General features: G+C 34.3%; 1 protein-coding gene across 2 annotated transcripts in view; it reads right to left on the bottom strand.

Annotated features, from left to right (window-relative positions):
- Positions 1-3864: 3864 nt before the first annotated feature.
- The window catches only part of LOC108359208 (nuclear pore complex protein DDB_G0274915), a 42227-nt gene continuing 33095 nt past the window's right edge, over positions 3865-12996 (bottom strand). Inside the window, exons 2-8 of one of the 2 annotated variants that reach the window (XM_017610953.1) lie at positions 10339-10415; positions 8423-8582; positions 7015-7048; positions 6658-6854; positions 5618-6597; positions 4142-4324; positions 3865-4080 (exon numbers count right to left, since the gene is read on the bottom strand). In XM_017610953.1, the coding sequence (XP_017466442.1) occupies positions 3946-4080; positions 4142-4324; positions 5618-6597; positions 6658-6854; positions 7015-7048; positions 8423-8582; positions 10339-10413 (1764 nt within the window). In that variant the 5' untranslated portion in view covers positions 10414-10415 and the 3' untranslated portion in view covers positions 3865-3945. Of the gene's footprint in view, positions 4081-4141; positions 4325-5617; positions 6855-7014; positions 7049-8422; positions 8583-10338; positions 10416-12996 lie in introns of both variants that reach the window. The other variant, XM_017610952.1, reaches the window with a different exon arrangement.

Below are 12996 nucleotides of genomic sequence, written 5' to 3' on the forward strand. Positions count from 1 at the left end.
TTGGCTATATTTGAGGTTATATAATGTAAACATAAATTTTTTTGCTCATTTCTACTTAGGGCATCATTTTCGTTTGTTGCGATTCGATTTTTCTTTCTCGAGATATACCAGTTTTAATGTGCAGTACTTCGGTATTATGTTATGAAAAAAGCATCCTTTGATAAAAAAAATTGGTGCTTTTAGTGCGGTAAAACGCTTTTTTACAAGTTTTTGGTGCTTTTTGAGAATCAAAAGTTGGCAGCACTGTGCATATATCTATAGTTGTTTTCGACAATACAAAAATTTGTAATAGCTTTTCCAAATTTTTACTGGGTGGCGTTTGATAACGACAAAAAATTATCCAACACACAAAAATTGAGAGAGCAAGCGTTCATTTTGTACTGACAACATTTTAGCCAGCAAAAATTATCACGAAAATATATGGTTGAAATTTTTGTAAATAAACAAAATGAATTTTTCGAGTTTTGGTATTTATACATATGCTTTTTAGTTGCCTGCTATGTGACTTTATGATAGTGCTAACTAGTTTTTACTTCTAAAAATGTTCCTGGCGAACAATGAACGTTCACTTTCCTTTTTCCTTCCATGGAGGCAACATGAATTTCAGTTTGTTTACAAATAAAACATAAACAAAGTCAGCTGGTGTGTCTTCCTCTTCCGGTTTTTGCAAGTGATGGCTAATTTCCTGTTCGTTTACTTTTTTGCTTTTTCTTCTCTTTGGGAGAGAAATTTCGCTTACCGTCTTGATTTTGATTAGGTTTGTATAGTAACAAATACTCAGTACTAATTTGTACTGGAACCTGCAATTTTTTACTGGAAAAGTGTATAATAACCCAAAAAATTTGCAAGAGAGCCCTGAATCGAGAGCGTAATAACACGGGAGAGCTGCGAACACAGTAGTTGTGTTTTCGTATTCTCCTGCAAAAATATCCAGTAACTTGCCAGCAACCAAATTTCGGAGAGTAAGCCAATATTTACTCCCAATGAGTGAAATATGCAAGAAAGTACGAAAACGCAAAACCAGCAAGAAGTTGCTAGTTTATGAACAGCTGATTAATTTGTTATTTTCCGATGCAATTTTCTTAGAAAACTAGTACTTTCCATCTTATTATAAATTTAAATAGGTTTATTTTGTCAATTGCAACTCTAAAGGCACCACAAAACAATTATTTTGTTAATGTGAATAACATTAAGCATCATGCCATCAGCTGTTTTTCTTACTAGCAAATAGTTGCTAGGAAAAATTTATCCAGTAAAAATCCAGTAAAACTTGCAAGTTCAGCTGTCAGTTTTGCTCTCTCAATTTCCCCTGTTTTGCTAGTTTCTTGCAAGTTTTTGCGTACGAAAACGACATCCAGTAAAAAACCAGTAAAATTAGTACTGGATTTCCTGTACGCGAACAGGGCTAGTAATAAACCTTTTCGCAGTTTTTCACCATTTGGTCCCCGAGGAGTACTTTTGGGTTGTGTGCAGCATTTTCGTTTTGCGCGCACGGCAACACTTACTGTGGGGAATTTCGCCTCATGATTAGAAAAAGTTCTTTTCGAGGATAAAATATGCATAATTATGTGTTATTTATGAACAAAATGTAGGTTAAGTATAATATTCATCTTTAATGTATGCTGACATCCATGCTTAATGAAGAATAATATCAATAGTTAAGTACATAATTAACGCTTGTGTTTTATAAACTGGAAAACTCAAATCGTAATTATAGCACTGAATGCAGTTTTCTTAAATGTAAGTTTAAAATTAAAAAAAGGTCCACTGTAAGATTATATTTATATGAAAAACGTAAATTTTGTGAATTTATCAAGCAAAATTCTGAATTTCCGAATATATTTAAGTCTTTATTAAAAAACAAAAAAAACCAAGGTTTGTATAGCTATACATACAGGCATTGGACTGCTAGCGCATTCGCCCAGACAGTCCATTAAGCACACCCAAGTTTGAGTGATCTACAAGTTACTAGCGTTTTCAGCATTTAACAGTTCATTATCATGTACGATGTAATATAACAAGTTATACACCGAACTATGATAATCTGTAATAGTATCTATAATAATGGACAATAATTTGCAATGTTTTTTACACATTTGCAATTAGTTTCGGTCAATATTACACAGTCATGACTTGTGCCACTGTCATAGTATGGTTGTTGCTCCCTTTTATACCACAGTAAATTTGTTTACAACTCTGAATCAACAAAATTCATGCTCCTTCTCATTATCAACCCTGATCAGATTTTACCCCCGAGGAGTACTCAAAAAGGTTTATTACTGTATATACTGTGGCTGCGAATTCCTAGTAGTAAAATTTTTACTAGCAGAAATTAGCTAACAGAAGAAGAAGAAGAATGAATGACAAAAGCTGCCATTTGTTGAATTGGTTAAGCGTAAACAAAAGTAAAATGGGTGCAAATCAAAATATTAATGATGTACTGGACTTTTTAAGTGCTTTTGTTTAAAGCAAAGAGTTTAAAACTGATTTGCAAATAATAAAATGTTTACAACAGAATGTCAAAACAGTGCAACAACTGTTCACTTGCAAGTTTTTACTAGTTTTGTGTTCAATAACTTTTACTGCTTGTTTTCTCTTCTTCTCAATTTTACGCTCTATTTTGTTTTTACGCTCTCGCTGCAATCTTTTACTGGAGAAGTTACTATACAAACCTATTGTTGGCTGGTGTTGGCTAATTTTGTTATCGAACACAACTTATATCCATCCCGAACAAAATTATAATACCCTTGTGCACGAGTGCGCTCGGGCTCAAAACTGATTTTTTGTGAGATTTTCTATATGTTGTAGAATGTTTGAAATCTGGATTTATGTACGTACATATGAGTAGTCCACTTGCAAACAGAGTTATGTGATTTTATAATAGTAAGCCACAAATTTAAAGAAACGTCTACAACAACAAGTGAAATCCAAATTGTAACTTTTTTTATCTGTAAATTTGGATAAATAAGAGCCCAATAACATTAAAAAAACAAAACAGCAGTATAGTTGTTTTTGCAAATTTTATACATAAAAAATTGATATAGCGAGTTTTAAAACAGTAACTTTTACATAGCTAGCTTTTTTAGCTTTTCGCGTTCTCCCTTCCATGACGATTGGTCTGGTTCTTTTTTTCGACGTCTTCGACTAGGCACCGAAACTACAACGTTTTCTTGCAGTTTTCTAAGTTCATCAGAAGATGGAGACTTTTGAACTTGTATAAATTCGTACAATAAATATTATAGCGACTTTTGAAAGTGTATAAATACATACACTAAGTATTATAGTGACTTTTGCTAGAGTAGCTAACATTTGATGCTATTTTTTCAGAATATATAAGGATTTTGCACTGTATTATTAGTGGACGTGAAACTACTTTAAATAATGGTATGTTAACCACCAAGAACTAAAAATAAAAAAAAAATTACATAGAGCACTTTGCAAGTGGACTACTCATATATGGAGTTTGTTATATAATGAGCTAGACTTTTATAAATAAGTTATAGGAGAGAGTAAACTTGTCTTATTTCAAACGGTTATCTTTTATCCAATTATCTCTTCTTGTTATGACTAAGTATCGATATTTTAGTACGAATTTATGAGGGCTTGATGTCAGGAGCTTCCGGTGAGTAAATATCGTTTTTGGCACAAATGTCTGTAACGAGGTTTTGCAGAACCACGATACGCGGTTTTGTACTTTAAGCGAAGAAATACATATTTGTTTATCCATGAGACATTTTATATACATAGATATGTACACACATCCATATACACAAACATGTTGTATAATTTCCGGGAACTAATTTCCCAATGTGAGCTTTTAAACAGGTAGTACGAGTAACTGTAAAATTTTATCGCGTTACGATATCGAGTATTAATCCATATTAGTATTAAATCTATATTTACATTCGAGAATTAATAAAAAAAAAACTATTTCTTTTTATCGATTTACATAATTGAGCAAGGCATAGCACAGCAAAGTGGCAAGCAAATTGGAACCATCGCACCACCCTGTTTAGTTTTAGATTTGGATTTGTAGCCAGACTCGTATTCATACATTCCAGATCCTTTGGCCCAACGCCCCTAATATTAAAACAAAATTTAAATATTTAGAATTCGTAAACGTTTACATTTATTGCCTTACCCCTGCTGCTGATCCCGCAGACATTTCTTCACGTTTTGTTATCATCATATCATGTCCTGGTGGATAATACACTTCTTTGCCGGCTTTGTTTACCGTAGGAATATGTTGACTCGGTGCTGCCACTGCCGTTTCAATTTCCCTTTTTCGTGGAGTGGAAAGGTCTGTATTGTCCACAGATTCAACCTGATGAAAATCAAGAAAAATGTTATGATGACTTGTTGTAAATAATCTGGTTTTCATTTTGGTAACCCGGCTCGTTGAACCGGATGCCATCGGACATTCTCATGTACATACATACATACTCATATATTCAAATTCGTTTATTTATGTATAGTTGCCGTAGTATGCAAACGTGCTAAGTCCATTTTTAAATTTTTCAGGAGGGACAAAAAACGTTCTAACTTTTGTTAATATTTTCCTAACCTGTACATGCAGTTTTCTTCCTTAGTTCGTCCGGTTTCAGTACCAATAATCGGCCAATTTCAAAACAAAGCTATTGCAGACTTAAAGGCTCTTTTGGGACTTACCAGCTTTTCTCTTTATGATTTTGTTCTTTTAATGTGGACTTAGCACATTTTCTATCAATACGTTTTTCATTATTTTTTTATTGTTAAAAGATTTCGTTGTTTGTTTTAAATATATTTTATTGTTTTAAAATGAATAATAACCTAATACAGTCTTATTTCATTGATGTTAACAAAAATAACTATTTGAAGTCGTAAATTGATGTACCATTTATAAAGGGAAATAATTAAAACCAAGTAAAGGAGTATAAGTTTGGGCGAAACGGAACTTTATATACCCGGCGCAAGTATCGAATATTGTCGTTTCAACTTTCTCTAAACTGCCTTTGCATGATAAGCAGGGGTGTTTTTCCCGATTTCAGACGTTTTCGATAATATGGTGAGTTAAACTCAATGATTTAATTGAACCAAGTTTGGTGGAAATCGATAAAAGGTTACCGAGATACACCTTTGTAGTCATAAAGTGGGCGATGCCACTTAACTTGGAGTAAATTAGCGTCCTTAGTTATTGAAATAGCAGTTTCCGTATTTCTGAAATTTACCGTTAGATATACGGTTAGATTTTCCGTACCAAGGTTATTAAGTGCACCGAGTTTGGTAGAAACTGATAAATTGGATACCGAGTTACACATTTGTGATCATAACTGGGCGGCGCTACGCCTTTTACCCAAAAATTTATAATAACCCAATTTTCTCCTAACTGGTTATCGCAATCATCGATTTTAAGGGAATTACTTTAGTAGTTATTTATTTATCGCGGTTTTCGTGTTTCTGTAAATTACCATTATATGGGAGATGCGCGTAGTCGTTGCCCGATTTCAAAGATTTTCAACAGATTAAGTTAAGAAACTAAATCATAAGCAAGGCTCGTACCGAATTTGGTAAGGATTGGTGAATGGGTCACTGAGATACATAATTTCATTTAAATTTTATAATAATATTTTTAACTTACTTGTCCGAAAGACTGCATAAGATCATCAACTTTCTGTGGGGGGCTGGATTTGACTGGATATTCCACTCCGTCAACAGGGAATGGTGCTGGCTGACTGGTCGTTGATGGCGAACCATATGGGCTGTCTGGCCCTCGGCGTTTGTTTGTTGTTGATGAAGATGTGTATTTATATGTTACTTGCGAAGCATTTGTTGGTCCGTGTGGAGGATATCCATTGCCACTGGATGTATAACCTATTGGCACAGGTTTGTGCGGAGGGTGTGCTGGTGGTAAATAGCCTGGATGGCTATTTGAGGGAGCACTTGGAGAACCATGGATAGTATTTACTATATTTGAGGATTCTTTATAAATGTATCTTGTGGATGACGGTCCCGGGTGATAGTTATCATGCGGTCCACTTTGTGGTGGATGTTGTTGTATCGGATAATCCGGAGAGTGTTGAGGATAAGTATTGAACTCTGGTCCCGAATGAGTATTTTCCGTTGTGTTGACTTTGTAGATAATAGTCTTGTTGGTACCACTTGTTTGCGGGCTGCGTGGTTGTTGTGTTGGCAAGTTCTTATGCAAGGTGCTAATTTCACGATTCTCGCGTACTTCGTATACATGATTTGAAGTAACAGGCCGATCACTAGACCTATTGCTTGTGGAATAGCTTTCCGTATTATAGACAACAGTTTGAGGCACCACTGGTGTTATATGGGGACTAGACTGAAGTGTAGAGCTGTTAATTTCGTTGCGTTGAATTGTGTTATAACGTGTGCTCGAAGTTAACGGCGTGCCTCTGCTGAGTGTGCCAGTAGCTGGTACTTCGTATGTGTAGGTACGCACTGTAGTGGTAACTTTGGTACCGGGTACAGGTAATATATCTTCCGTCAAAGGCAGATTCTGAAGATCTTTCTCTAGTTGTGTTGTTGTTGTGGTAGACGTAGAAGGAATCAATTCCGTACTATCAATAACTCGGTTGCTTTCATAGACGTTGCCTATAGTAAAAAATTGAATTTTTAAAAACTTATAAGATAGATTTAGAAAATAGTGCTTACTTGATCCATAGAGCTTTTCATTTGACTGATAGTCTCGTTGGATTCCTGCATAACCGTTCGACCTTACAGTGTTGTACTCTGATGCGGAAAAACTATCAATTTCATCCTGCACAGAGTGCGGCACTGATCGCTGGGACGTTTTGATGACACGTGTCGCTTTTGTTACGGTGCCACTAGGTTCAATGCGATCCCGTTCCCTGCAATATTGAAAACAATCGCATTAAAATCTATGTATATATGTACATACATATGTGTATGTTAGCCATTATTAAACAGCGTTGCTGAATCATTGCTCATTTAACATTTACATGCATGATTTGCACATACTACATACATAGAGGTCACGGCAATACTTACATTGTCCTGTAATTCGCAGAAGTTGATAAAATATCTAAAAGCAATAGTTCTGTCAGATTACAGTTTTGTTCATATCATAGCGTAATAAGCAAAGTGAAATCAATATATGACATAATTATTTTTGATACGCTTATATGACAACGGCTTTGTCATTGAGTTAACCCATTTGAAACTAGCAAAATTATATATTGTTGCGATTGCACCTTCTGAACGCGTTGTTTTGTACTTCTGATCAACTGAACAGTTGCGTGTTAGTAATATTTAATAATATTTTTCTGATCATTTGAGACAACGTGTTGTGTGTTTTGAATTTGACAGCTAATGTATCAAGCCGTTCAGAAGACGCATTACGATCATTGATTTTTTTTAGCAACGATTGCGCTCAACTTCTGCACCTTCTGAACCTACCCAATAAAAAACTTTTGATTTCAAATCAAAAAAAAATTGTTTTAATAATCAAAGAACAAAAAGAAAAAAATTCGTTTAAATGCCAGATGCTTGCTGTTTATGCAGAAGCACCCACAACAGTGAGGTAGGTATGTGTCGTGTGCCAACAGACGTTACGCAAGGAAGGGATTGGATGAATGCGTGTGGTGTTAAACTAACTGGATCATCCAAAGTTTGCGCTTTCAAATCGAATGAAATCATTTATGCAAGTATTAATGCCAAGAGAAGACGCCTCGGTCCAGATGCAGTACCATCAAAGATGTTGCCTGCTATTTCATCAGATGAGAGGTAATGATCAAAGTGGTGGTATGTTCTCAAATGCATTAGTGCAAAGGCATATGGTGAAAACAACGTCCAGTAACTACAACCGCAATGCGCCAAACAGATGAGAAGTATCGCATAATAATAGATGGTCCTGATTTGCAGTAATTAATTTGAGAAAGAATCCTTAATCTTAGGGCCAATTTCACAATGCGTAGTTAACTACGCACTTAATGTGTATATATATACATATCGTCGTTTAAAGTGCAAAACCGCCTATCGTCGTTTTGCAAAACCGCGTAACTGACATTTTTGCCAAAAATTAGATTTGCTCATAGGAAGCTCCAGGCATAAAGCCTTATCTATTCATACCAATATATCGATATTAGACCATGTACTGCAAAATAACTGCATAGTTTCATTACCGCTAATTTATTTGCTAAAATCGAGAAAATCAGGAAATTTCTAGTGCAACTCGCATCAATTCTGAAAAAAATATTGAAAATATTGTAAAACACCCCATCACAGAATTTGTTTGAAGAACGCCCTATCTCAGAATACGGTTCCAAACCAAAACCGAAAGAGGGTTAATGTAAACAAATATACGAATTGTTTACATTTAAATTTTCAAATGAGCGCACTTCAAATGATTTCACTTTGTTTATTACATTGTGGTTCATATTACATACTTTTAACATACCTTTATCTTTTGTAATTTCACGTTCATTCTTTAAGTCTTCCAGCAATGCATCTAACTGATCAATGTTTGTATCCAGTGACTTATTCACGCTTGTTATATTATTATTGCCCGCATTGGAATATTTATAGGACGATTTCTTGTAAGCATAGCCTTTATCTTCCTGTTGGAATAGAAATTAGTATACTGAAAGCTAATTTTAAAAGTGAAAGTACATAACCAAGGCTCATCAATTACAAGGTTCATTCCTTATCTTTTTGGACTAAAATCTGAAAAGTGTCAAAATGCCAGAGCGTAAGCAAAATGCGCTCACTAAAAGAGAGTAACAGGAAAAGTAAAGGAACGCAAAAAACCAAATTTTTAGTCCAAAGAATGGCAACAACAAAACTATCGTCAAATAAGAACAGAAATGTATGCACACTTACTATATCAATTATTTTTCGCCTCCTTCCAATTTCAATTCACTTTTTTACTTTTTAGATTATTCTCAGTTTTTGCTTATTCTTTAATTTCCGTTAATTTAAATTCAGTTGAGTTTGACACTTTTCAGGATTTTGCCAGAAAAATTCTTCTGACTAAATCTGACTACTTCGGACTGATGAGAGTCGCTCTCACTGACTTTTGCTCTCTCATTTTTGCTGTCATTTCCGAGTTAAGGAACGCTTTTTGGACTAAATCTGACTACTTCGGACTTTTTCTGACTATTTCTGGGAGATAAGGAACGCTCCTACAGGTGATAGCGATAGGCGCTATGCTTCTTCTTAAGAGCACGCTTGTGTCAAATTATCGTCTGTTTTGCTTTATTTACATATCCGCGTATACATACACATATACGTATATATATACCCTGCAAACAAATGCTCCCGAAATCTTTAAGAGTGTCGGAAATTTGTTACGATTATTTCAGAAATCTTTAGAGAAAAACAAATGAAGCGGTTGACAGGAACTAGTAAGAAATTTCTGTACGGTTTCTTAAAGAAAATTCTTAAAAAAATTGTGAAACCTTTCAGAATTCTATGAAATCCTGGTGTGCAGGGTATACATTTACATACGAATATGAATAGATAAAGATGTTGATGAGACAAGGAGTTCATACCAACGGTAAATATTGTTTTTGTACGATTGCTACCTGTATTTGTTGAATCATGGCACATAACATGCATTCCGTCGCCGTCACCGTCACCGGCAGTTGTCAAAAAAGCTGATTCGGTATATTTGTATGAAGTAAGCTACATGAACAAGCTGACGGTGACGGTGCCGCACAAATTAGCTCAACTCTCAATTTTGCTTATGCGATTGCGTGACAACTATTCAGTGTTTTGTTTACACGTTTGAACGTAAATTTTTCCAGATTGTGAAAATTTTAATATTTATGGAAAAACGAAATGTAAAAAATAATGGTGGAAACCTTATAGAAGAAGTGAAAAAGTAAAATGGAAATTTTGCAAAGAGTATCAGCGAGTTAATGATTTTTCGGGCGCAATATAAAACGAATTGTGTGTAACTTGACACATAACCATCGTTGACGATGATGGTGACGGTGGCGGTGACGCTGTCGTAATGGATGGTATGTACTTTCACTTTAACAGGTCTATTCTGCACGTTACCGAAGATTTTGTGACCGGAAAATTTTATTACCAAAAAATGTTACTACTTCTTGTCACCGCGATTCTAGGTACGTTGGTAATGCAGTGAAAATATTCAGCAATTCAGCTATGAAGATTTGTGGAAACTCCTGTGTTGCATATTTCACGGGACAATATTTTCTTACTAGCTTATGAGATGGTAACCAAATTTACCGGTTACAAGAGTGTACAGAATGCGAAAAATGTTTAAAAATTGACAGACACTTTAATTACCGGTTACAAAATTTATGTTACCAGCGCAGAATATACCTTTTCTAATAAATTCTTATTTACCTTATTTCCAAATTTAGAGGGCGAATCACTCCTCAATGTTGATGAGTAGTTTTCTGAGCTAGTTGAGTACTGCATCCCTGAAAGATATGAAAATCCTTCGTTAAAAATGATTTTTGTGGCTCATTTCATATGTGTATGTATATATGTACGGCTCATTCCATCTCAAATCACCCAGGCCGGGGGAAAGTGAATTTAAGTTTGCGATAAAACTCACGAGTAGCAATATGCTAAAATTCGTCGTTTTCGAGTTGTGATTTTTTTGCTGAAAATGCAAAAATTGTTGCCTATTATGATAAAGTTTCCTTGCTGGAAATTTTTTGAGGTTGCCCGATCAGAGCCAAAAATTGTTCCCAGTTGGGCTCTAATTTTGGCCCAATTGGGGCCCAATTAGCGATTTGCCCAATCTACCGAAGATTTCCCCAACCAGTGCGCACAATTTGCTCAAAGTGAACATGCATACGCAATTAAAACGATTTTATGGATAAAATCACACATACACACATAAAAATTCCCTACGAAAAAAAATAATTTTTTAATTTTTTTCTTGATAAATTTTCCACACACAATTTTTTTGATAAAAAAGTTAGTTTTTGAAAACATGCCATTTAAAAAAAAAATTGGAAAAAATCACAATGGTAGCTCTGAGTATTGCGCAATATTTAAGCATAATGTTATGGGGTGCACTCTACAATAATTTGAGTTATGAATTTTTTTTACACCGAAGTTGAGTAAAATAAGTACATACAATTAAAAAAAAAAAATTAAATTGTGTTTTAGAATTTTTTTGAGTATGCAATTTTGTAGCCAATTAAATTTGAGTATAATAAAGTGCAAGTGTTTAAGCTACTGCAAAATTGCGTTGATTTTTAATATTGTTTATGCTCACGGCTTCTTGCACTTTTTCCTTATCGATGGAAATGCCTAAAACCGTTTTCAAAGAAAATTAAGAAAAAAATTAATGGCAGTTTTGCAATCGCTTAAAACTTGCAGTTTATTATACTAAAATTTAATTGGCTATAAAACTGCATATTCAAAAAAGTTTAAAAAATTTGTAAATTGATAATGTACTCATTTTACTCAACTTCGGTGTAAAAAAAATTTGTAACTCAAATTATTGTAGAGTGCACCCCATAACATAACTCAGAGCTACCATTGTAATTTTTTACAATTTTTTTTGAAATGGCATATTTTCAAAAACTAATTTTTTTTATCAAAAAATTTGTATGTGGAAAATTTATCAAGAAAAAAATTATTTTTTTTCGTAGGGAATTTTGATGTGTGTATGTGTGATTTTATCGATAAAAACGTTTTAATTGCGTATGCATGTTCACTTTGAGCAAATTGTGAGCACTGGTTGGGGAAATCTTCGGTAGATTGGGCAAATCGCTAATTGGGCCAAAATTATAGCCCAATTGGGGAAAAACTTTTGGCTCTGATCGGGCAACCTCAAAACATTTCCAGCAAGGAAACTTTATCATAATAGGCAACAATTTTTGCGCCCTCAACTGGCACGAAAATTTGCCAGCATCATATAAGTGCATTTTCAAAAAAAAAATCATAACTCGAAAACGACGGATTTTAGCATATTGCTACTCGTACTGAAAATAGTTTATACTATTCCCTAATAGACAAAAAAGTTTGAGAGAAAGAAAAGATGTGGCAATTTGAAAAAAATCAATTTGAAAAAAAATTTTTTTTTGTTTGTAAACAATAATTAATTATTAATAAACAATTACTGATGTTTAGTTCACTACATCGTTTCAGTAGATCAATATCTGCAATTTAAAAAAAAATCATTAAAATCCTTGCTTTTTTGCGGCAGTTATAAACGATTTCATCAAAAGTTGCTATTAAGAGAGGAAAAAATAAGCGGTCGTACTCAAAAAGAAAAAAATTCATTATTCGAAAAATTCGCATTTCTGAGCAAAAAGAAAAAATACGTGTCTCCTTAAATTGTTCAAGGAACAACCCCTGTGAGTTTTATCGCAAACTTAAATTCACTTTCCCCCGGCCTGGGTGATTTGAGATGGAATGAGCCGTACATATGTACATACATATTTGCCTACAACAATAAAATGAAAAGGAATGAATATTTGAAAAAAACTCTTTATTTGGTCATTCAATCACAATTCATACATAGATTGTAAGGTAACTGGCTCACTTTTACCATGAGTTAATACATGGATGTTGAGCAGCTAAAACCATAGTCTCCCAAACTGTCTGTTCTGTTTTAGTTTAATGAATTACGATCTGGGTTCCTCGGTGCTATAAACGTGGATTATAGGCATTTTTAACACCCTTTTATTAGCTTCACCTGTATGTTTGTATGTATGTATGTTTATAACCGACTCCTTTGGACTCGCTTTTGACCCACTTTAAACGGACAGATTTAATTCAAACTTTGTACACTTATCAAGAATCAGCGACAATATAATAATTTCATAAATTTATCTCATTATCCAGATTAGGATCGCCAGGATTAAATAATTTTCTCACACAGCCTCTGTGTGAGAGCAAGTGAGACAACTACGCTGTCTGCGCATGCGTACCGTCTACTTACTTTCCGACTCGAGCACTCGGCTTATTAGTGTTAATACATTCTATCCCTATCAGTTGCACATTTGGCCAAGTGGGCTAAGGCGCAAGTCGTAGGCGCGA

This window comes from Rhagoletis zephyria, unplaced genomic scaffold, assembly GCF_001687245.7.
Source record: "Rhagoletis zephyria isolate East Lansing unplaced genomic scaffold, Rhagoletis_zephyria_1.1 Rzeph_scaffold_00354, whole genome shotgun sequence".
NCBI lineage: Eukaryota > Metazoa > Arthropoda > Insecta > Diptera > Tephritidae > Rhagoletis > Rhagoletis zephyria.